The 21205-nt window shown below is 51.3% G+C and overlaps 1 protein-coding gene across 1 annotated transcript in view; it reads left to right on the top strand.

The window, feature by feature from the left end:
• Positions 1 to 989: 989 nt before the first annotated feature.
• PKP1 (plakophilin 1) overlaps positions 990 to 21205 on the top strand; it is a 44543-nt gene continuing 24327 nt past the window's right edge. Inside the window, exons 1-3 of the mRNA XM_066203960.1 lie at positions 990 to 1191; positions 8707 to 8807; positions 19285 to 19706. Of these exons, the coding sequence (XP_066060057.1) occupies positions 990 to 1191; positions 8707 to 8807; positions 19285 to 19706 (725 nt within the window). The remainder of the gene's footprint in view (positions 1192 to 8706; positions 8808 to 19284; positions 19707 to 21205) is intronic.

The raw sequence follows: 21205 nt of genomic DNA, 5'->3' as shown, positions 1-21205 counted from the left end.
CTGTGGCTTGGCTGGAGCTTTGTCAGCACTTGCTGTGACCTGAAACTGGTCACACCAGCAGTGAGGTGCTCGGTTCTCTGCAAATGAGTTGCTGCAGTGTGGCTTGGCAGAGGGAGAGCTCTCTGCTCCCATTCATAGCCTGGCGTGTCGTTTCTTGCACAGCCATTTTATCTCCTGTTCATGCTAAATGTCCTCTTTTCCTCCCTGCTACCCCAAGCTGTGTGCAAAGACTGCCCCAACTGTGCCCTGATTTCTCCATAGGTCTGTCCCTCAGGCAAGCAGGACGCCCTCTGGGGAGAGGCCCCTGATTCTCCAGGGGACCTCCTCAGGACCCTCCCTGACCCCTGGAGCCGGTGCTCTGCAGGAATCCTGCATTCCTGGGCTTGTAGGTTTGAATTTGCAATCAGGGCTTGCAGAGTTAGGGTCTGAATGGGAGCTGGAGGGAGTGTTGCTATTACCGGCAGGGCCATCTCTTGGCACTGAGACCTGGGGTTGATGCAGTTTGGACTGAGGGAAATACTGGAACCCAAGAGGAGCCGTGTGGGAGATGCTGCAGCCGGGGAGTGCCGTTTCCTACCCGGACCCACAGATGCTCACCCCGACCCTTCTCAGTGCTGGTGTCCATGCCCAACCCTCGGGCTCCCCACCTCGCCCCCTGCCCACTGGCACCCCCACGTGCCCCTGGCCCCGCGGGGCTGGGCTGGGGGCAGCTTCGGGGCTGGGAGCTGCCCTGCAGCGGCACGGGGGTGCTGGGGCTGGCGGGGAGCGCGTGGGTGTGTGCGGGCAGGGCTGTATATCCAGTCTGGCAGGGGGTGTGACTGCTCACACGCTGGGGAGCTGAGCTGCGAGCAGCAGCCCTGAGACACCCTGGGCCAGGGGACGTATGGCAAGGAGGGGTTTGGGGAACTGAGCCCAGCACAGCCGGTGTTCGGTGGCCTCGTGTTGTCCGTGTGAGTGAAGTGCAGCCCCTGTGCCCGCGGTCTCCAGCCATGCTCCACTCCCCGCTGAAAACGGCGCTGGCCTACGAGTGCTTCCAGGACCAGGCCAGCTCCACGCTGGCCCTGCCCTCGGACCACAAGCTGAAAACCAAGGGCACTGGCAAGCAGCGGGTCCAGGAGCAGGTGATGATGACGGTCAAGAGGCAGAAGCAAAAGTCGTCGGTGTCATCAAGCGTGGGCCACTCAAATCGAGGTAAAGTCCCGCAGCGAGGGGAGCCCGCCGGGGCAGGGCTGGTGCTCTGGGTGCTTTGGTGGGGTTTGTGGAGGGGAGACAGATCACTTTGCTTCTCTCCTGGGTCACCTCAGGGAGGCAGTGCCAAGATCTCCTGCACTGGATGAAAGGGTTTAGTACAGGACATAGACCTGGATGCATCAAGCCCTTCCTAGTTAGAGGTGATCCTGGGAATGCTGCTTTGCTCCACATCCCTAATGGCACTTAGACATTTCAGTGTGGTGCTAAAACCAAATTTTCCCTGGTTCTAAAGCTGGAGTAGCTGTCTGGTTTTGCAAATCCTTCCTCTGCAAGTGACCCCATGGCTGGAATTCCCCGCCACCCCCTCCTGTGGATGGGCAAAGCTGACAGTGCTCCTCCTCCACCCTGCCATGGGCTGCGGCTTTGCTGCCTCCTGAGTGCTGGGCAGGTGCAGAGCAGGAGGCTGTGCCCACACACGGGACACAAACCTCGGCTTGGGACTCGCCTCTGGAAGTCCCAACACATCTCCCATTTGCTGGCTGAGAAGCGTGGAGTCTCGGGGACCCCCAGTGGGAGTGGTAGGAAGGAGATGAGCTGGAGAAGTGTCCCTGGTGTTGGTTGGTGGGGGTGTTTCACAGCCCCCTCCACCTTGCCTGTGTTGGGGTCCAGGCAGCCGTTCCACCTCTGTGCACTGAGTGTGTGCCACAGAAACAAGCAATCAGCTGAATCCTGCAGCCAGGTGTCCTGCTGGAAGCCCCTCCTGTTTGGATCAGGGCTTGGCAAATTGTTCTCTCTGCCATCCTTGTGTCTGGAGATAGCTAATCTGGAGGGAAAGCCCAGCTTGCCCCAGCTAGAAGCTGCAAACCCAGAGAGTTGTGACGACCGCTGTGCAAAACCTCCTGGCTCTTGGAGGTGCTTTTTCCAGCAGACACAGAGAGCTCTGGCCTGGCTGAGTCCACCAGGGAGCAGAAATCCTGAGGCTTTAGGGGTCACTGGGGTGCTGGGACTGAGCATTCAGCTGAGTCTGGAGTGAGCAGCATGGAGCTGGGCCAGGCTCCGATACCTCCACTGGGAGCTGTGCCATGTCCAGCAGCTCTACCAAGCTGCACTGTGAGGCTGAATCCTGTGCTGGTGAGGTGCCATGGTCCAGAGACATGTTTGGGGCTGGATTTGCAGGAGAAGCTGGGTGGCTGAAGCCTGCTTGGGGAAGTGTGGAGGTGGTGCTTCCACGGGAGCCGTCCCTGCTCTGGGAATTGCAGGTGCTGGAACAGAGGGAATGGAGCAAGGGCAGGTGGGCTCTGCCAGGAACAAATCCCTGCTTCCTCTGTTTTTGTGGACACAGACTCCAATGGATAAGGAGGGGCTGGGGCAAGGAGAGCTTTTCTCTGCCACCAGAGTGGAAGATGGGAATCTCCTCCCACCTCCGGAGGGTTTATTGCTTTAGGTGCTCCAGTGACAGACCTGGCAAAATAAAATGCACAGCAGGATGAGCTGAGGGGATCTGGATGGAGAGGGAAGCAGGCAGAGGGATCCATAGGCAGGAAGGAGGGGAGGCAGAGGGGAATTATCCTGCTTGGAGAGGAGCCCAGGTGAAACCTCTGGGAAAAAAAAAAAAAATAGCACATTCCCAAACTGCCTGTTTCTGCTCAACAAGCTAAACCCCTCCTCCAGACACTTTGGGCAATGTCTGGGAATGGGAATTGCGTGGAGATGTGCAGCTCTGGTTTCTGTATCCCAGGGAAGCTGAGTCACATCCCACTCCCAGGAGTTGCCTCCAAGCACAGGGCCCAGGCCCCCCCCTCTCCTTGTTCCTACCAGGGGTGGTTGGCCAGCAAACTTCCTGGGGGCTGATTCATCCCAGTGCATTCCTGGATGGAATCCCAGGAGGGTGAGAAGTTGTTGTTTGTTCCCAGGGTTGTCTCCTGGTTGGTGTTGGAGCAGGTCAGGCTCAGCTTTCAGCTGTTGGGTTTTACTGCTCTTGCCCAACGATCAACGATGGGTGGGCAGCCCCCATGAGAAAACTTAGTTCTTCCTACAAAGAGGCTGTGTGGGTCTGTTAAGCGTGGATTCTGCCTGTCCAAACCCTCATACGGGATTTCTCAGAGATGCTCCTCAGAGGCAGCACAAGCTGGGGAATTCCCAAAGCCCCCTGACAAGTGCCTGAGTGCTTTGTTCCCTCTGCTCCCAGACAGTCCCAGAGTGGGGCTGGGCAGGTGTTGAACCACGTCCAGGTTTGTTACTGTGTTTGGAACTGTGGTTTGAGCTGGAGCAGGGCCCAGAGCTTCCCCCAGCGGCAGGAACCATGTCCTGGTGTGTGTAGGATGGGGAACATGGACGTGGAACCCTCACGCACACAGCAGCATGGGGGTGTTGCATCCCATCACTGGAATTCCTTTAGGGGGTTGGCACACACTCCCTCACTATCCCAGTGATGATGGAGCCATGAATGGGTTGGCAAATTGGAGTCCAGGAGGTCAGGGTGTTCTGGCCAGTTTGTAGGTCTGGTGTCCCCCAGGGCAAGGTGGCCAATCTGGGCCCAAACTGGTGTGCACTGGGGTGGGACGGTGAGGAGAAACCTGCTGCCAGCAGAATACTCCTGAACCCAGGGGGGCCTTGGCTCAGCACAGCAGCTACAGCTATCCCCTAGGGTGACTGTGGAGTCTGGGATTTGTGGGGTCTGTGGGACCTATGGGGTCTGTGAGGTCTGTGGGGTCTGTCCTCCTTGGGGGTTGGGTCTGTGGGATCTGCTCTAGGGCTTATCTGTCCTTCTTCCCATGGCAAACCAAACTAGATGGCTCCCCCTGAATTTGTGAGTAATGCACATTTCCAGGGAAAATTAATTTCAGTGGCGCAGCAGAGGAAAAGGCCAGGCCAAGCTGAACCAGCTCCTTGTAGCCATCAGCTCTGCTCTGCAAAGTCTTCTGGCTAAAAGAAAGTTCTGCCAGTGATTTGTCACTGAGGACACACATCCCAGGAGTGTCAGACCCAACTGTCCTATGGCTCAGCTGGGACTAAGAAGTTTCTGTGCTGGCTGTGGCTAAGAGTTGAGTAATTCCACCAAGGTCTGACGGGACCCCACCTGGCTTTGGTGGGGATCAGGACTCTGATCTGAAGAGGAGATTTGGGGGATAAAAAGTCTTTTGAAGACTTCTATAACTTCCCCCATTGTGAGATGATTCAGTGGAAGGTTCCACTCTTCCACCAACCTCAGATTATTGGGATACAAAAAATCCCCAAGCCCATTAGCTCATAGGCCAGAAGGCAGAACTGGAGTTTTGTCTTTCCTGTAGGAATCTCAGTGTCTGGGTTTTCACTGACACTTCTCTCCTAGAAGGCACTCAGGCTTTGCTTTGTGCCTCCCACAGGCCTCTGCTCTCCCTGTGTTTTTCCTATGTTTAATCATCCTTATTGTTTAAAGCCGTGCATAGTTTATGATTTAACTTGCCAAGCCTGCACTGCCAGTGACTGGTTCTTGTCTTGCCTTTCCCTGCCACAGATTAATATTTATTAACAGACACCCTTTTACACAATCTCCACGTTGGCTCTGTGTGTCCGGCTGGCTTTGGGAAAACGGCACTTTGAGCACAACTCTCCTCCTGCTATCAGTGCCAGCTGCCAGAGAGGAGAGTTGCCTTTGAGGAAAGGAAATAGCTCAGCAAGGACAGCTACATTGGGTTCAATGGCAACCTCAGTTTGCTCTGCAATAATGGATAACAGGGATGGAGAAGGGGATGAGGGCAGTGGGAGCAGTGTAGGGGACTCAGAGATGCACTGCAAGATCTTGCACTTATTATCTGCTGTAATTGGATTTTACCCTCATGAATTTTCCCACTGAAGATAAAAGAGACTTTAAAATGTCTAAGTTTTAAAGGAGATGTCATGGGGGGATGATAATTTGGGGAGGGGGGAATCTGAGCAGCCTTCAGGGTTGTTTTCTGCCCACATGGTCACTGAGAAGCTGCACCTCATCTGTGTGGTTCTGTCACATCTTTCCAGCTCTGTCCCGGTTGTTGAGGGTCCTCTGTAATGAGGAAAAGCTGAGGGAGCTGGGGGGCTCAGCCTGGAGAAAAGGAGGCTCAGGGGGGACCTTCTGGCTCTGCACAACTCCCTGACAGGAGGAGGCAGCCAGTGGGGAGTTTGGGCTCTGCTGCCAGGGAACAGGGACAGGATGAGAAGAAACGGCCTCAGGCTGTGCCAGAGGAGGTTCAGGTTGGATATGGGGAAAAGTTCTTCATGGAAGGGGTGGTCAGGCCCTGGCACAGGCTGCCCAAGGTAGTGGTGGAGTCACCATCCCTGGGAGTGTGCAATGGATGTGGCAGTTGGAACATGGGTTAGTGGTGAGCTTGACAGTGCCGGGGGAATGGTTGAACTCTTCGATCTTAGAGGACTTTTCAACCTCAGTGATTCTGTGATGCCATGGTTGTTGTGTTATCTACTCTGAATACAGTGGTTTGAATTGGTTCTGTGTTTGCCCAAGTTCACATGGGCCCTTCAGGGACCTAAACAGCTGCTTGGGTGACAACAACTGAGACAGAGACGTGTGACATAGCCAGAAAAAAGCACAAGGGGAAAATCCCCATTAAGAGCATTTCCACCCTGGGCCAAATGGTTTTTGTGATTGCCTGGGTTTATTCCAAATTCCAGGGGCCTGTGACCAGGTTGTGTGGTCCTTACTCTTGAGGTGTTTGAAAAGAGGGATCTCCTTCCTGTCCCCGAGGGCTGGGGATACAGCTCCCAGCTGGCTGTCAAGATGAACCAAGCAGAGAAGTGTCCAAACCTGCACAAACAAAGATCAGGTTTTCTTCAGCCACCTCCACCAGAAAATCCCCAGGTTCTTCCTGGCCTCAAGACTGAGCTCTCCAAGCAATAAATCCCAGTTGAGTGGTGGCAGAAGTATCTTCTCCAACCAGCAGAGTGACTTCAAAATGCCTTGAACTGTGGAGGTTCTGTTTAATTATGTGTTTATACGCTCCTATGTACAAGTTCTGGGAAGTGAAGGCAACCCGTCCACCGCTGGAGAACGTAAGGTTGAACCAACTGCCTGATCTCCTGAATTTGGCCACGTAGCAGTGAATTAATTGAAGAAATTTACAGATGTGACTAAACTGGCTTATTTTGGGTGTCTCCTTGCTCTAACCCCAAAGTCTGGAGTGCATGGCAGGAACAGATCCTGGAAGGAAAAGTGTGGTCCTCAGGCAGCACCGGTCAGAGGGACCTGTTAGTCAGGCACAGAACCCCTTTTTACAGCTTCTCACTCAGGAAAATGCTCCAGGTGCTCACACCTGCAGTTACAGGATGTTTACAGAGAATGAGAGGTTGATTTGAAGAAGGAATTCCAAGGAAATTATAATGGAATGGCTTTATCTTTGTGCTCAGAATTATGGTTATCAGATAACCCTGTGTCCTGGGGAATCACCTGGCCCAAATTCACGACTTCCAGCACTGCCTTGCTGCTGCTGAGGCTCAACACTGATGTCCTCATGTGGAGTTGAAGGGAAATCACAGGGTGGAGAGGGAGCACAAGGTGAAGGACATGACTGAATCTCCCGATGCATTTCCATGGCCACTTCCTTGCCTTATCAGCAAGTTCTGTGCAACTTTATGTGCGTGAGGAACTCAGGGCTGGGGAGATCTGGATGAGGAGCAGTGCCTGCTGAGTCTCCCGACTACAGAAAAGGAGCTCCTGTAGTTTCCTGCACAGGTGTAGGGCTGGGAGCTGACCTGGCTGTTGCCTGTTCTCCATCCAGGGATGTTCTCCAGGTGCAGTGCTGTTCACAATAGAAAGCAAATCTCATTATTTATACCACATCCACAGGAATCATCTTCCTGAGAAAATGCAAGAATTTTTAGCCACAAACCAAATCACCATAACAGGTTCTGGGTGCCTCAGGCAGGGCAATAAATTAGGTTTATTCCAAGGATCAGTGGCTGGAAGAGACCTGAGTGTCTCCGGGGCCTTTGTGGTCGAGCTTATCCAGTTTATCTCAGAGATGAGTCTTATCAAACAATCACAGAGATTAGGATATTTCTGACATTACCCACCAGTTTAGGTGCATAAGTTAGGACAGGTAAGTCTTGATTTTGTACTTTGTTACACACTCAGAGCTTCCCCTGGAAGTTAATTGGAGTGTAGGGTTTGTACTTCCTCATAACGGGACCTGGGATGCCACAATTATTGAGCAGTTCTGAAAATGAATCTGAAATCACCCTAAACTCCTTTGGACCATCCAAAGGGGGTTAAGGGAATTCCACTGTGGAAAAAGAATTATTCACTTCATTTGTCTTGTGGTGATGAATGTGGCATTGAGTAAAATGCTTTTAGGAGGGATCCAAAAGTTGCGGTGCCAGAGTCTGCTGGGAGAGCTCTTGGAAGGGCTGGGGTAGGTAAATCCAAATTCTGGTTAAAGTGCTGAGAAATAGGAAAAAATGGAAGTGATCTTTCAGAGACCAGACTGGAATTCAAAGAGTGCAATGAGGTTTTGTAGTGTTTGACTGTTTTAGATACCCAGGTGTTAAATAGACTGGATAATCCATGGTGTTTGTTAATGATCATTGATTAGTTTTAGCAAGTCTTTCTCAGGCTGCTCGTGCTGATGGGATTGGTGGGATTCAGACATGGAGTGGACTGGTGAAAGGGTCAGGGGTGGGTTTTGCCTTCAGAGAGGGAAATTGTATTTACTACAAGTCTTCCATGGCCAGACATTCTGGGACATGTAGCACAAAATATCATCAGCTTCTTCTCATACAACACCTAGGAGGCCACCAAGTTGATCAGAGGAAAGGAGCTCCTTGCCTGTGAGAACTGGGATTGTTCAGCCCTGGAGAAGAGAAGCTTTGGGGTGACATAATTGTGGCCTTCCAGTACCTGAAGGAACTGACAGGAAACATGGAGAGAGATTCTTTACAAGGATCTGGAGTGACAGGACAAGGGGGAATGGCTTCCCACTGCCAGAGGGCAGGGTTAGATGGGATATTGGGAAGACATTCCTCCCTGTGAGGGTGGTGAGGCCCTGGCACAGGGTGCCCAGAGAAGCTATGGCTGCCCTATCCCTGGAAGTCTCCAAGGCCAGGTTGGACAGGGCTTGGAGCAACCTGGGATAGTGGAAGGTTTCCCTGTGCATGGCACTGGGTGGAAGGGGATGAGCTTAAAGGTCCAACCCTAACCATTCTGGGATTCTGTGATTCCATGATCTTAGACACTGGTGCCATCTCTGACCCTTTCTGCTCCTCTGCTTTGGGTTTTTTGGCACTTGGTCTTTTGTGCTGCAAACCTTGGGGTGGTTTAGCGGGTCTGTGGTGTGAGGGCTGGAGTTCCCAGCAGTGACAAGGGCTCCACTTGCTGCCTGTATTCCCTATGTTCCTGTTGAGATTTATAACTGTCACTTTTCCATGGCTAAACTTGCTGTTAAAAAAGAGCTCTGTGCTCCGAAAGGGTCCTGCTGGGAATGCTTTCTCCTGGGAATGCTTTCTCCTGGGAATGCTTTCTTGTTCTGACCATGCCTTTTCCATTTGCAGGTTCCATGTATGATGGTTTAGCTGATGGTTATGGCTATGGGACATCCCGAGGCAGCTACTACACCAAAACCCAGACAGGGAGCAGCAACTGGGGATATCCGGTAAGACGCTCCTTGATCTGGGAATTGTGGCATGCTCTGAGGTGACCTGGACAGGAAGAACCTCTCACAGTCACGTAGGGAGGTCACAGTGCTTCAGAAACTCCCCCAAGAGGGATCCTGGCTGTCTTAGAAAGGGATTCAGTGCAGTGGAGGAGGAGGATCAAGGACCCCACAGCTGTTTTACGTGGGGATTTTAGAGTGGACAAGATTGAGTTTGGATTTGTGGGTCGATATCCAATGGCACAAGAGTTTGGAAGCTGCCTGAGGGACCAGGATTGGGTGTAGACTATCACAGCTCAGTTCAAGTCTGGAGTACATCCGGGAGTTCCCATCTTTGTTCCTGTGCACCAAAACGTGGCTGTGAATGACATGAATGTGGCTGGGGAATGCAGATCAGGGGATTTGCATTAGAAAAATATGTGCTGTTGTTCCCAACCTCAGTGCTACTGCAGACCTTTTCCAGATATTCTCCGTGCTTGAAAAAAGAGGGTCCAGTTCTTCCAAGGTGATGTCCAAAAAATTTATTGCAGATTTCAAGAAAAAGCACAGGTGAGATGGTCCCTGTCTTTGTGCAGTGTGAGTCTGGACATCCCACAGAGTTCCTGGTCCTTGGTGACAGACCCCTGGTGCACAGGGAATTGCTCCAAACCATTCCACAGTCCACTGGCACAACTTGTGCTCATGTTGCCCCTCCATTTCAGGCCTGAGTTCTGCTCTTCCCTGCTTTTCATCAGCTCTAAAGTAGAAAGGAGCAATTCACAGGTCTGGGATTTGAATATGAGAAAAGCAAAGGGCTCCTTTCAACAGCCCTGGGACTGTAAAGAAGCTCTGTGTCAGCCATCAAAGGCTTGAACCAGGAAAGGTTTTGGTGGCTCCGAGCACACAGACAGGGCTGCAGCTTTTCCTGGTGGTTGCCAGATCCTCTGCCTGTCCAGAGCACCAGCATTCCTCAGCTTCAGAAGGATTTTTCTGGGTCTTTCCTAATGGCCTCGTTGTAGCATGATGGCTTCGAGGCAATGGTGTCACTTGCTGAATTTGCATCACTGTGTGTTCGGTAGGAAAAGTGGGAGCACTGGAGTGTGTTTGAAATGTTTATTTCCAGCCTGTCTGTTGGCCTATTTCAGTGCTGGTTAAATCCCAGCCAGGGGGCTTCTGTCCCCAGAAGAGAAAAATGTGTTCAGAGAAAAATGTGCCCATCCCTGGAAGTGTCCAAGGCCAGGTTGAATGGGGCTTGGAGCAACCTGGGATAGTGGAAGGTGTCCCTGCCTGTGGCAAGGGTTGGAATTGGGTGAGCTTGGAGGACCCTTCCAACCCAATCCATTCTGGGATTCTGGGATTCTGGGACAGGTCAGAGCACAAGTCTATCCATCCAGGTGTCGTGTGTCCATCCCTAAGACAGTGGTGGAGCCCTGCAGAGGATCCTGCCATGGTGACCAGGCAGGGTTTTTGTGGCCACCAGAAAAATGCAACTGAGGTGGCTCCTGAGGCAGAGGTGGAGGATCTGAGCTTCACAAATCAAACGATTGGGATATTTTGTTTTGATGATAAGTTGCTGTTTGCCTCTTGTGATTCCTGAATGGAGTTTGTTGTGCTTTGTCCAAGCAAAATTGCTCTGCTTCAGCCGTTCCAAGGGTTTCTAGATTTTTTTTTTTATTTTTTTTTTTTTTTTATTTTTTTTTTTTTGTTAGAGAGGGAGGAAGCCAAGGCCCAGCTCTGCTCATGCTGTTAAGGTGCTGTTAAGTTTCTGTTGCTGGTATGAGGGTTATGGTTTCCTGTTATTAATTCCTGATCTTGTTCCCAATCACTGTGGCAGCTGGACAAACGCTGGGTAGGTGGGAATGCCTCTGGCTGCTGGGGGGTTTCAGTCAGCAGTGTTGGTGTTCTGGGGAACAGCTGGAAGCTGGCGAGGAAGGTCAGGACCTCCATTAGACACGAGAGTCCCGTGGACACAACAGTTCAGTCCCTTCAGGCTCACAAGGGATTTAGGCAGCTCTGTCTGTTCTCTGAGAGACTCCTCTGCACTTACTGAGGATAGAAGGTCTTTCTCCAAATTTAAGTGTCATGCAAGTCTTTAATTCTAAATATTTTTGATAAGGTTCTTCAGGACCTGGGTTACTTTAGCAAAAAGGACTGGGACCTGTGAAGGATTCACAGTAAAATTTGTCTTACCTAACTGAGTCTATCTGAGAATCAGCCATTTAGTTCTGACAAGTTGTCTGACTCCTCCCCGGGCCAACAAAGACAGAGGTAGGGGCGGTGATTCATCTCCACTATCTGGGAAATCTGTCAGGTCAGGATGAATCAGCCCCCCTGGATCCCTATCTGCTGCCACCGGAGCTGGATGGAGCAGGGACATGAGAGCACCGGGAGATGACTGCGCTCAGGGGCAAGCAGTCCCAGGTGCCACTGGCGCTTTGGAACACATAACCTCAAGCCTAAATGTGCTTAACATGCTCAACAGCCATCAGACTCCCCAACAACACTGAGCAGCCTCCTCCATTCTGCTTCTTCCAGACAGTATTAAAGGTTCCACACATCCACCACCAGCCTTCACCTTGGGATAACTTCAGCTTTTGTCTACTGACCTGTTTGAAGTCTGTGCAGGTTCTGGGCTTCCAAAAAAAGGTTTCCTGTTTGTAATTCCTGGGTTGTGAGACATGTAAGACATGAAACCAAAGATAAAGCAAATCTATTTTTGAAGGCAAAATTACTGGAGTTATTTCCATCTGGAGCTAGTGCTGTGAATGTGTCTGAAAGTGGCAAAGTCTTTTGAGGTGCACAGGAAAACTCAGACACTTCATTCATTACCCAGTGTAATATTGAGGTTGATGAATGATTCCCAGTCCCCCTGGAGTTCAAAAGGTGCAGTGAGGAATTCATGTCCAGGGTGTTGCTCCACAGCATCTGCACCTGCACAGCACTGCTCTTGGACTGCCCTAATCTAAGGCACTGCTCCAGATGGTGACAGTAAGGTGTCACGTCCTGTCCTATCCACAGCTCTTAAAAGCTGCTGTTCCTGACTTCCTCCTTTCGTCTTGTTTTGTGTCTTCCTGGAAATGTCAAACTTTTCACTTCTGTGTTTTCTTCCCAATCTTGCGAGACTGATGTTCAAATATTAGAGTAAGAGAAATGATGGATCTGGAGGAAGAGCTCTTTCTGGATCTCTCAGTTTGGAACAGGCTTCCCAGGGCAGTGGTGGAGTCCCCAGCCCTGGAAGTGTTCAAAAACTTGTGGATGTGGCTCTTGAGGACATGGTTTATGGTGAATGTGGCAGTGTTGGGTTAATGATTGGACTCTTTGACCTCAGAGGGCTTTTCTAATTTAATGATTGCATAATTCTTTGTTTTTAACACTTTGGATTAAACTCCATGATTCACCCGTTATTACAGATTATCTTCTGTTAATTCCCCTTGTGGGGTGCCTCGTTTGCAGCATCGCTGTCCCCAGTGAGCACCTTCTCATTGCCAGTACAAGGAAGACTGAGCCAGTGGGGCCACTCCACTTGGAGGCTCTTGGAGGGCAGTGCGTTTGCTCTTGGCTGCAGCATTTCCTTGGTTCATGTGTCAGGGGCTGGTGCAGCCCTCAAGGATGTTCAGCCTTTGGGAATTGCTTTGCTCAGATACCACACTGGGGTGCAGTAGCAGGAGGATCCATGACTGCAAACCCCTCTGTGTCAGGGTGATACCTCAACCCAGGTACTGTGGAGCCTTAGAGATATTTGTCACCCTTCTGCCACTGTGAGCTATGAGAGGCCAGCAGTTCCTAAAGCCCTCCAGCCTCAGGAACTGTGTCCTGGTGTGAGCAATACCTCAGGTCCTGCAGGAGGGTCAGTGGTGACCACGATTTACACAGACAAACCTGGGGGAGGGTTAAGGAAGCTGGACTGGGCACCCAGAGCAGTGCAGTCACGGCAGAAGCCTCAGCATGAGCCACACCCTTGTCTCTGACAGCTCAGGTCAACCCGAAAATGGAGTCTCTCCCGCAGTGTTGCAAAGCCACAGCCACAGTTGGGTGGCCCATGCGTTGCAGGGACCTTGGTGTTCACCCCTGTTTCAGGCACAGCTTTGGAGAGGCACAACCGAATCCCAAACACGTGGAGGGCAGCAGGTGGGGTGCCACCGGCAAAGACCTCTGGGATTCACTTCCCACCCTGCTCTTGCCTGGGTCTGCTGGCCGGTCCACTGCTGGCAGGGAGTCGGGGCATTCCCAGGTCCCACTGAATGACCAAGATGAGGCAGGACCAAGACATGGTACAGAACCCACCTGGCTCTCCATGCTGCTGCTTTCACAAGAAGGGAATCCCCCACATGATGTGGATATGTCGCCCAGCACTGCCCCCAGCGAAGACAAACAAACCCTGGGTGTGCTGGGGAGGGAATCTCAGATGTCTCCTGTCTACAGCAGATCTTTATCTCCACAGAGCTGAGCTGGGACTTTCACAGAATCACAGAATCATTGAGATTGGAAAAGGCCTCTAAGATCATCGAGTCCAACCTTTGACCCATCACAACTGAGTGCCAGGTCCAGTCATTTCTTGAACAGCTCCAGGGACAGTGAGTCCACCACTGCCATGGGCAGACCATTCCAATGTTTAACAACCGTTCCCATGAAGAAATTCCTCCTGATGTCCAACCTGAACCTCCCCTGGCACAACTTGAGGCTGTTGTCCTCTTTCTGTTCCCTGGGAGCAGAGCCTGACCCCCCCTGGTCACAACCTCCCCTGTCAGAGAGTTGTGCAGAGCCAGAAGGTCCCCCCTGAGCCTCCTTTTCTCCAGGCTGAGCCCCCTCAGCTTCTTCAGCCATTCCTGGTGCTCTAGACTCCTCCCCAGCTCTGTCCCCTTCCCTGGACAAGCTCCAGCCACTTAGTGCCTCTCTTCTAGGGGAGGTCCAGGTGTTACTTTAACAATGCTTCTGGGAGCAGCCATGCTCCCAGACCAAGGAATATTTGGCTGGCCTGGTGGTGCTGGATTAAAGCAGTTACCTGTAGTAATTATATCCGTTATGGCACTAATGAGAAACACACACCGGTGATCCCTCTTCACCAGAGACTGTAGGAAAATTTTAAACCAAAAATCCTCTGTGGCAGGAATTGTCAGAGCTTTCTCTCCCAGGAGCATTACCTGAACAAAAGATGATCACTATTGTCCCTGCCTGCCTTTGCTTCTTTGGAGAAAGCCTTTCATTGTCAGTGGTAGCTTTGTTCCATAAGGATTTCAGGTCAAAATTTGTTGTCTGTTATGACGATACATCCAATCTTAAGAGAACCCCAAAAGAGAGTGGTTTGAAAAATCTTGCCAGAGGAAACAAAGGTTTAGGGTCACTGCACGTCATTGCTTGGTCAGAGCCTGGTATCCTTGGGAGGTTTGCATGAGGCTTTAGGGGTCAGAACAGCAAGTTGAACATTGCCTTCCTTGGCCAAAACAAACAGAACCAAAGACCTCAATCTCAGCTGAATGAGAAAAGAGAGATGAAAAATCATGGGGAAAGGCAGCTCCTGGGAGAGGTGGAAAGGAGCATTTCAGAAATAGATAAACAATGTATTTGCTGGTTTTGCAATTTTTCTCCCTGCCATGGAGGGAGCAGCACTTGGAGGGTTTCGCAAGGAGCGTGAGGATCTCTCCCCACCCAGCATTCAGGGTGGGACCTGCTCAGGTTGCATCTCCTCTGCTTTGCCCTCCAGCCTGGGAGAAACCTGCTCCTGACATGTTTATACGGAGCCCTCACTTCTCTGTCTGCTGCTCTAGAAACAAACAAATTGCAAGGGTAAAAACATCCAGGCAGGTAATGAACTGATGGCGTCCTCAGATGCAGAATTAGAACCACCCAGTTCTCTGGGAGGACTCTGACGTGGGAAGGCAGAGCTGGATCCAGATGCCATTCCAGGGCTGGTGCACCTTGCTCTGTGCTTCTTCTCTGGAAAGTAGGGGGACGGCAGAGACGTTTCCTGCCAAGCAAAAGGGTTTATGGACAAAAAAAATCAGAAAAGGACTCATGGCTGATGGCTGGGAAAATGCCATTTTGACTTTCTCTCCATAACCAGTTTTATTCCAGCTGAAATAAGAGGTTAAAGACGTTTGTTTACCTGTCTCATGTACTGGATATTCCTGGAACATACTGCAGGCTGAGAACTGGAGATCCACAAATGCTCATTAATTTAAAGGCAGGTCTGTGCTGCTGCCAGGAAGGGAACCACTTCCTCCCTGGGCTTGACAGGAGCACCAGTGCCACCAGTGCTCCTCTCCAGAGCCTTTCCTCCCTCCCTGCCTTCCCTGTCTGACTATGAATGAACAGCTCCCAAGGCCTGGCCTCACACAGACAGTCTCATTTCCCAGTGGGGAGAAGAAATTCAGGCTAAAATTCAGAATGTCACATGGCCTGGCTGCACCTGAGCATCCTCCTGCACCCTAAAGCCACAGGGGATTGCCAAGGCCTGATGGAATGCCTGGAATCAGAATCATAGGATCGCAGAAGGGTTTGGGTTGGAAGGGACCCTGAAGATCCTTTCATTGCACCCCCTGCCATGGGCAGGGACACCCTCCACTATCCCAGGGTGTTCCTACCCCATCCAACCTGGCCTTGGGCACTTCCAGGGATGAGGCAGCCACAGCTTCTCTGGGCAGCCTCCCAGGTGCCAGGGCCTCCCCAGCTTCACAGGGAAGAATTTCTCCTCCAAATCCCATCCGATGCTGCCCTCTGGCAGTTTGAAGCCATTCTCTTGTCTTGTCACTCCAGCTCCTGATGAAGGGTCCCTCTCTATCTTCTCTGTAACCCCTTCAGATCCTAGAAGGTGCTGTGAGGTCTCCGCACAACCTTAGTTTTCTCCAGGCTGAACATTCTCAGCTGTCCCAGCCTGTCTCCACTGGGGAGGTGCTCCAGTCCCCTAATCAGCTTGGTGGCTTCCTCTGGACTTGCTCCAATAGTTCCATGTCCTCCTTATGTTTGGAGCACCAGAACTGTGCAGAGTATTCCAGGTGGGGTGTCACAAGAGCAGAGGAGATGGGAGAATCCTCTCCCTCCCTGCAGCCCATGCTGAGGGATGAGCCCAGGACATGGATGATTTTCTGGGCTGCCAGTGCACATTGCCAAGGAGTTGTGTGCTGGAAGGAGACACCGTCCAAGCTGCTACAACTTCTCAGCTCCTGTGGGGAGAAGCCTCAGTGACAGCCTGAGCCCTTCAAAATTCCTCCCAGATCCTGCAGTGCAGCGGGAATCACTGCCTTCTGTCTCCACCCCACTTTGAGGGACTTCCTGGTCTTTCCTAGCATTTCCCCACACTCCTAAAAGGCAGAGGTGTAGATGGCAAACCATGCACACACCCATGGGCAGTGGGCAGATGCAATTCATGGCATTAGGAAATCTGGGCACTGATGAGGTCTGATCGCCAGAGATTGATTCTTTCCTTTTACTGCTGCACTTCTGCAGAGGGAGAGCTCCCTGCACATGGAGTGGCATCAGCAGAAGTTGGGAGATGTTGTCAGGTGGCTCTTCAAACCACAGACGGTGTGACAGCATCACCTTCCCCCTCCGAGATGTCATCTCTCCAGACACAGAGTGCTTCCCTTCTTCTTTGCTGGGCATCCTGTCTCACTGATGGCTGCAGGAAATTCCATTCTCTTGGCCACATTTGCTCCAGTGCCAGAAGTGACAGTCCCTGACTTAGCTGGGTCAGCATCTGACACGGGGATTTAGGTTTTAGTGTGGGGAGGCTGCTCTAAGGCAGAGATGGGGCGCTTTGTCAGGAAGGGATCGGGTCAGCCCTGGCTGTGCAGGGGTTCGTAGACTCTTTGACAAGGTCTGAGGTCCTCCAGACCTGGCAGGAGAATCTTCATTGATCTGGAGCCGTTGGATCAGGCTCCTGCTGCAAAAAGGAATTCTGAGATACCAATTAGGTCCGTGCCACTTGAAAGAGATTAAAATGGGCTCAGCCAAGCATCTGGTAGAATCAGCAATAAAAGTCGTGGACTGCCTTTGGTAATGAGCTTCACATCACACGGGAACGATTTTCCCATGAGTTTGCAAAAGGCTCCCCCGCCCTGCCGGGACCTGCTTGGACTTGCAGCCCAGGGCTCCTGTGTTGCAGAAAGGTGTCTTTGCAAACAACTTCACCCATCTCGGGGCTGGCAAGGAGGAGGACAATGCTACAGTCACTCTAAAACCCAGCAGGAAATCTAGAACCCATCATTCTGTCTCAGTAAACAGAGACGCACTCCCCCCTCCCCTCTGAGTGCACTGCAGAGCAAATCCCAGCTTTAGATAAACAACAAGTTCCTCTTCCAGGCTTCCCTGAGTCGGTTTCAGCACATGCCCAGGGGCTCCACAGCACTGCCAAGCTTCTGACAGCCTTACAGAATAATCCCAGCTTAAACTGACTCATAAAGAAAACCAGCAGGGCTCACATCTGACAAGCTGCTCTCTGTCCTGCAGCCTCTGCCAGCGGCGCCACTGAGCACAAAGTCCACCCTGCACCTTCCCACTGCAGCCCTGTCCATCCCTCACCGTCCCCAGGTTTCTGAACCCAGGAAAATAATTTGAAATGAGGATAATATCACCTCAGAAGGACATATATGGTAGATCATGACTTCATGGAGGACATGATTTGCTGTTGCTGCATTTGTGCTGCATCCCAGGCAAATCTGGGATGGAGAGAACCTACATATGTGGCCATCCTGGATTTTATCCTGGGCAGCAGAGGGCTTGTCCCACTTCCAGAGAGCCCCCAAGGCTCATCACATTCTACTCTGATGTGCCTCACCCTGGCTCTTTTTTTCACCTGCAATCTGTCCTTCCAAACCCTGGGAGCTCTGCAGGAGGCTCTGAACTCAGCACCAGGTTTGTTCTGTGTCCTCTGGAGAAGATACAGTGAGAGTCTGCTCCTCTTTTGTCCCCTTGCAGCAATTCACCTGTTTAGAGCAGAGCTGGACTAAAGGGTTTAGTCCCAAGGTGTTGTCAAGGAGCGCCTTGGGAAGGGTTTCAGCCGTTACCTCTGCAGCTCTCTGGGACACAGTCAAGAGGATTCCCTGCATTCCTGAAGATCAGTTTGTTAATGGAAATATTTGGCTTAATTAATTAACATAATGACCATTCTGCAGAGTGTTGGAGGCAGGAATGGTGCTGCGTGTGCTGGAGGTGTGATGGAGTTAGGGCAGAGCTGAGGGTCTCTGGGTGAGCTGGCAGAGGATTCCCGTTTCTCTATCATGGAGCGTTTCTAGGTTAGGAAATACGAATTTTTTTTTTCAGTGACATGAACTATTACACCAGGCACAGGCTTTTCACAATTACAAGGAAATTATTAGGAGCCAGTGCTGACTTTTCTCTCCCAGCCAAAGGGACCCTTGGGTGGCCTTTTCAGAAAGCAGCACCCAAAGTGCCACTGCTTAGAGTTGGATGAGAAAAAAGTACTTTGATCTAACAGAAGACCATGGATATGCTTTCCCAGGATAATCAAAGGGGGATTGGGCAGGCAGTTTTATTCCTTAGTTCTTTTTACTCCTGTTTGCTGTATGTCTTGGAGATGTCCTTAGCAGACTGCTAAGGGGATGCAAAGCACAAACTCAGCATAATGGGGCAAACAGCACTAAAACTGTTTAATTTATTTTCCTTTGTGGAGAACACACCTGAATGAGTTGTCTCTCATTTGGACATAACCCTGCAGGCTCTCACAAGCCAGCACTGACATCCCAAATGTTTAATATTGCAGAAGAAGATTGAATTCAGTCCTGGTGTGGCAAACTTGATGCAAATCCGGAGGACTTCTGGTGAAGTGGTGAAGGCATTTTGTACTGACAGCAGGGCAGCTGTAACCATTTTTTTTGTTTTGCTAATTGTAGATGGTTTATTTTATCATCTTTTATCCTTTCTTTTTTACTTCCTGTCTTAGTCATCTCAGTTTTTATTGCACATTCCCCATTGTTCCCAGAGCATCCCATTATCTGAGCAGATACTACACGCCTTGTAATTCATAAGCAGATATTCATTGTCTCCACTTGTTTCTTGGCACAGTTTGATTCAAGAATCCCTTCTTACTCATTTTTCACTCCCTTTATTCTCTTTCTAAGGATCTAATAGATGGGAGGGGAAGAAAAGAGCATAAGGAAATTAAAAATAAATGCTGGCACTGCTGGAAGGTCAGACTTGGGGTATCAAGCTCCATGATGGTGAGAGATGTGCAGTGAGCTCCTGTAGTTACAGAGTGTGTTAGACCCTGTGTGATGGGAATAAAGCACTTTCTCTATTGCCAGGGTCACATCTCAGCTTTCAGTTCCACTTTAAAGCTCCTGGATCCCATATCCTGATCCCTCAGTGTCCACGATACGCAGTTGGGGTTTGGCTCCTTTCTCTGGGCTGCAGGTTGAATAACCTCCCATAAATTTTGGGCACAAAAATGCTTGAGAGGCCCAGGAAAGCAGTAACAGCCAGCCTGGGCCCAGTGGTGCCCACCTCAGCTCAACCCTAACCCTCTGTGTTTGGTGTTTGGCAGCTGTACAACGGGACGCTGAAGCGGGACGCGGAGAGCCGGCGCTACAGCTCCTACAGCCAGATGGAGGGCTGGGCCAGCCGGGCACACAGCAAGGCCGTGAGCCCCCGCGCCGGCAGCGACTACTGCTTCGTGCAGAACATCAAGAGCAGCCGCAGCGAGCCCGACCTCTACTGCGAGCCCCCCCGCGGCAACACCCTGCGCAAGGTCCACGGCGGCGGCCGGGCCGAGCACAAGGCCACCCTCAACCGCCAGAGCATCTACAGCAGCTGCAGCACCCAACAGGGGGCCAGCAGGACCAGTAAAAAAATGCCAGCGCGGGCCCTGTCCTGCCCCTCGAGCAACAAGCCCGACGTGGTCTATGCCCAGCCCATGATGAGCTGCAAGCAGGACGGGGTCTATGGACAGGCCCAGTCCAGCTCCAAGTAAGTGCTCTGACCTGGGGGGGTGTGGACAGTGCTGGGGAGCTCTGCCCGCCAGAGCCAGGCACCTGAGCTGCCCTACAGCCGCTGGAGAGCCCCTACGGTGCATCCTGCAGCAAAGTGGGTCAGACGAGTCACTCTTAAGGGCTTTAGTTTGTTTCCTGGGCTGTGGAGGGGAACTGATAGGACTGGCTCAGTGCAGATATCTCTGCTGTAGCTCTGTGATATTGGGCAACACAATTCCTCAGTGTCTGTGGTGGCATTAAGCCACAATGGTATGGGGATAGGGAGGTGAAGAGCAGAAGGCCTGGTGTGCAGTCAGAGTGTCTCTCCTGGCTGTCCTGCTGCTTCAGTCTAGCAGAAAACTTACCCAAAAATACCCTGTCTTGGAAGGAGTCAGTTCCTGGGGGTCTGACTCAGAGAAGAGCTGAGAGCCTCCTAAGCAGTAGTGTTTCCCTCTCTTCTCTCCGCCCAGCCCCTGCTTCACTTGCCCAAAAGGTCTGATTTGGGTTCTAGAAACAAACTGAGTCATAAATTGAAATAAAAATCCTAATTGGAGTAATCTGACTAATCAGGAAAGAGGAGCCAGTGGAAGCTGTTCAATTCCTTCCTCTCCAGAGCATCCAGTCCCATTTGGGGTAGGAAACATACGGGTGGAGGATGGTCCATCATGTTTGAGCATCAGATCCTTTCTTGTAGATGTTGCCTACAAGAACAGGGCATGTAAAACACAGCACTGAGCTCAGACCCTGCCAAGGATGTACCTGTGAATTCAGCAGAGCTCCCACTGACAATCACATGGTTTGGGTGGTGACTGAATGCTGCTGGAATGCCCTGTGCTACCTTCAGCCCTGGAGTGCCAACCATGTTCTGTTGCAGTCTTGGGAGAAATTTGGTCTGCACAAACCATAATCTTGGAAGTCTAGGAAGACCATGGTTTGCATGTTTTGAACTGCAAAATATTGCAATGAAAGCTGGAGAAGAAGGGTCTGCAGCTTCTATAAGAGTCCCCGGGGCTGCTGCACCGTCACACAGGACTTGCTCTGCACCAGCCCAGAAGCTCTCACAACTTCTTGACCGAGGGGGAATTTTGTCACACAAACCCTAAAAGCTCCCAAACTCATTCCTGGTGGTCCCTGGTCCCAAGGAGAAATTTCCCACTACAGGATGTATGTGAAACTTTATCAGGGCTCATAGACTTTGTCACAACTCCCACCAAAGGCCTGAAACTCTTGAGCTGTTGCCCCGAGGAATGATGGAGATACTGAGAAAATCCCCTTCCCTGTCAGCAGCATGAGCCAAACCGTGCCCTTTTCCACATCTGAATGTCCCAGGTCATTCTGGCTAAGCCTCCCTCCTTTGGGATTGAGTAGGAGGGTGTACCCAGAGCATGGATGCCAAGAAAGATCACTGCCCCATTAGAATGTTATCATGAGCCCTTGACTGCCCATGTGCCCGGTTACTCCATGTGTGACACATGCCAAATTAGCCCTGGCCAGCTC

The sequence above is a fragment of the Chamaea fasciata genome, unplaced genomic scaffold, assembly GCF_029207755.1.
Source record: "Chamaea fasciata isolate MVZ Bird 193981 ecotype frontalis unplaced genomic scaffold, bChaFas1.0.hap1 SCAF_25, whole genome shotgun sequence".
Classification (NCBI taxonomy): domain Eukaryota; kingdom Metazoa; phylum Chordata; class Aves; order Passeriformes; family Sylviidae; genus Chamaea; species Chamaea fasciata.
This window is presented reverse-complemented; position numbering and strand designations above follow the sequence as displayed.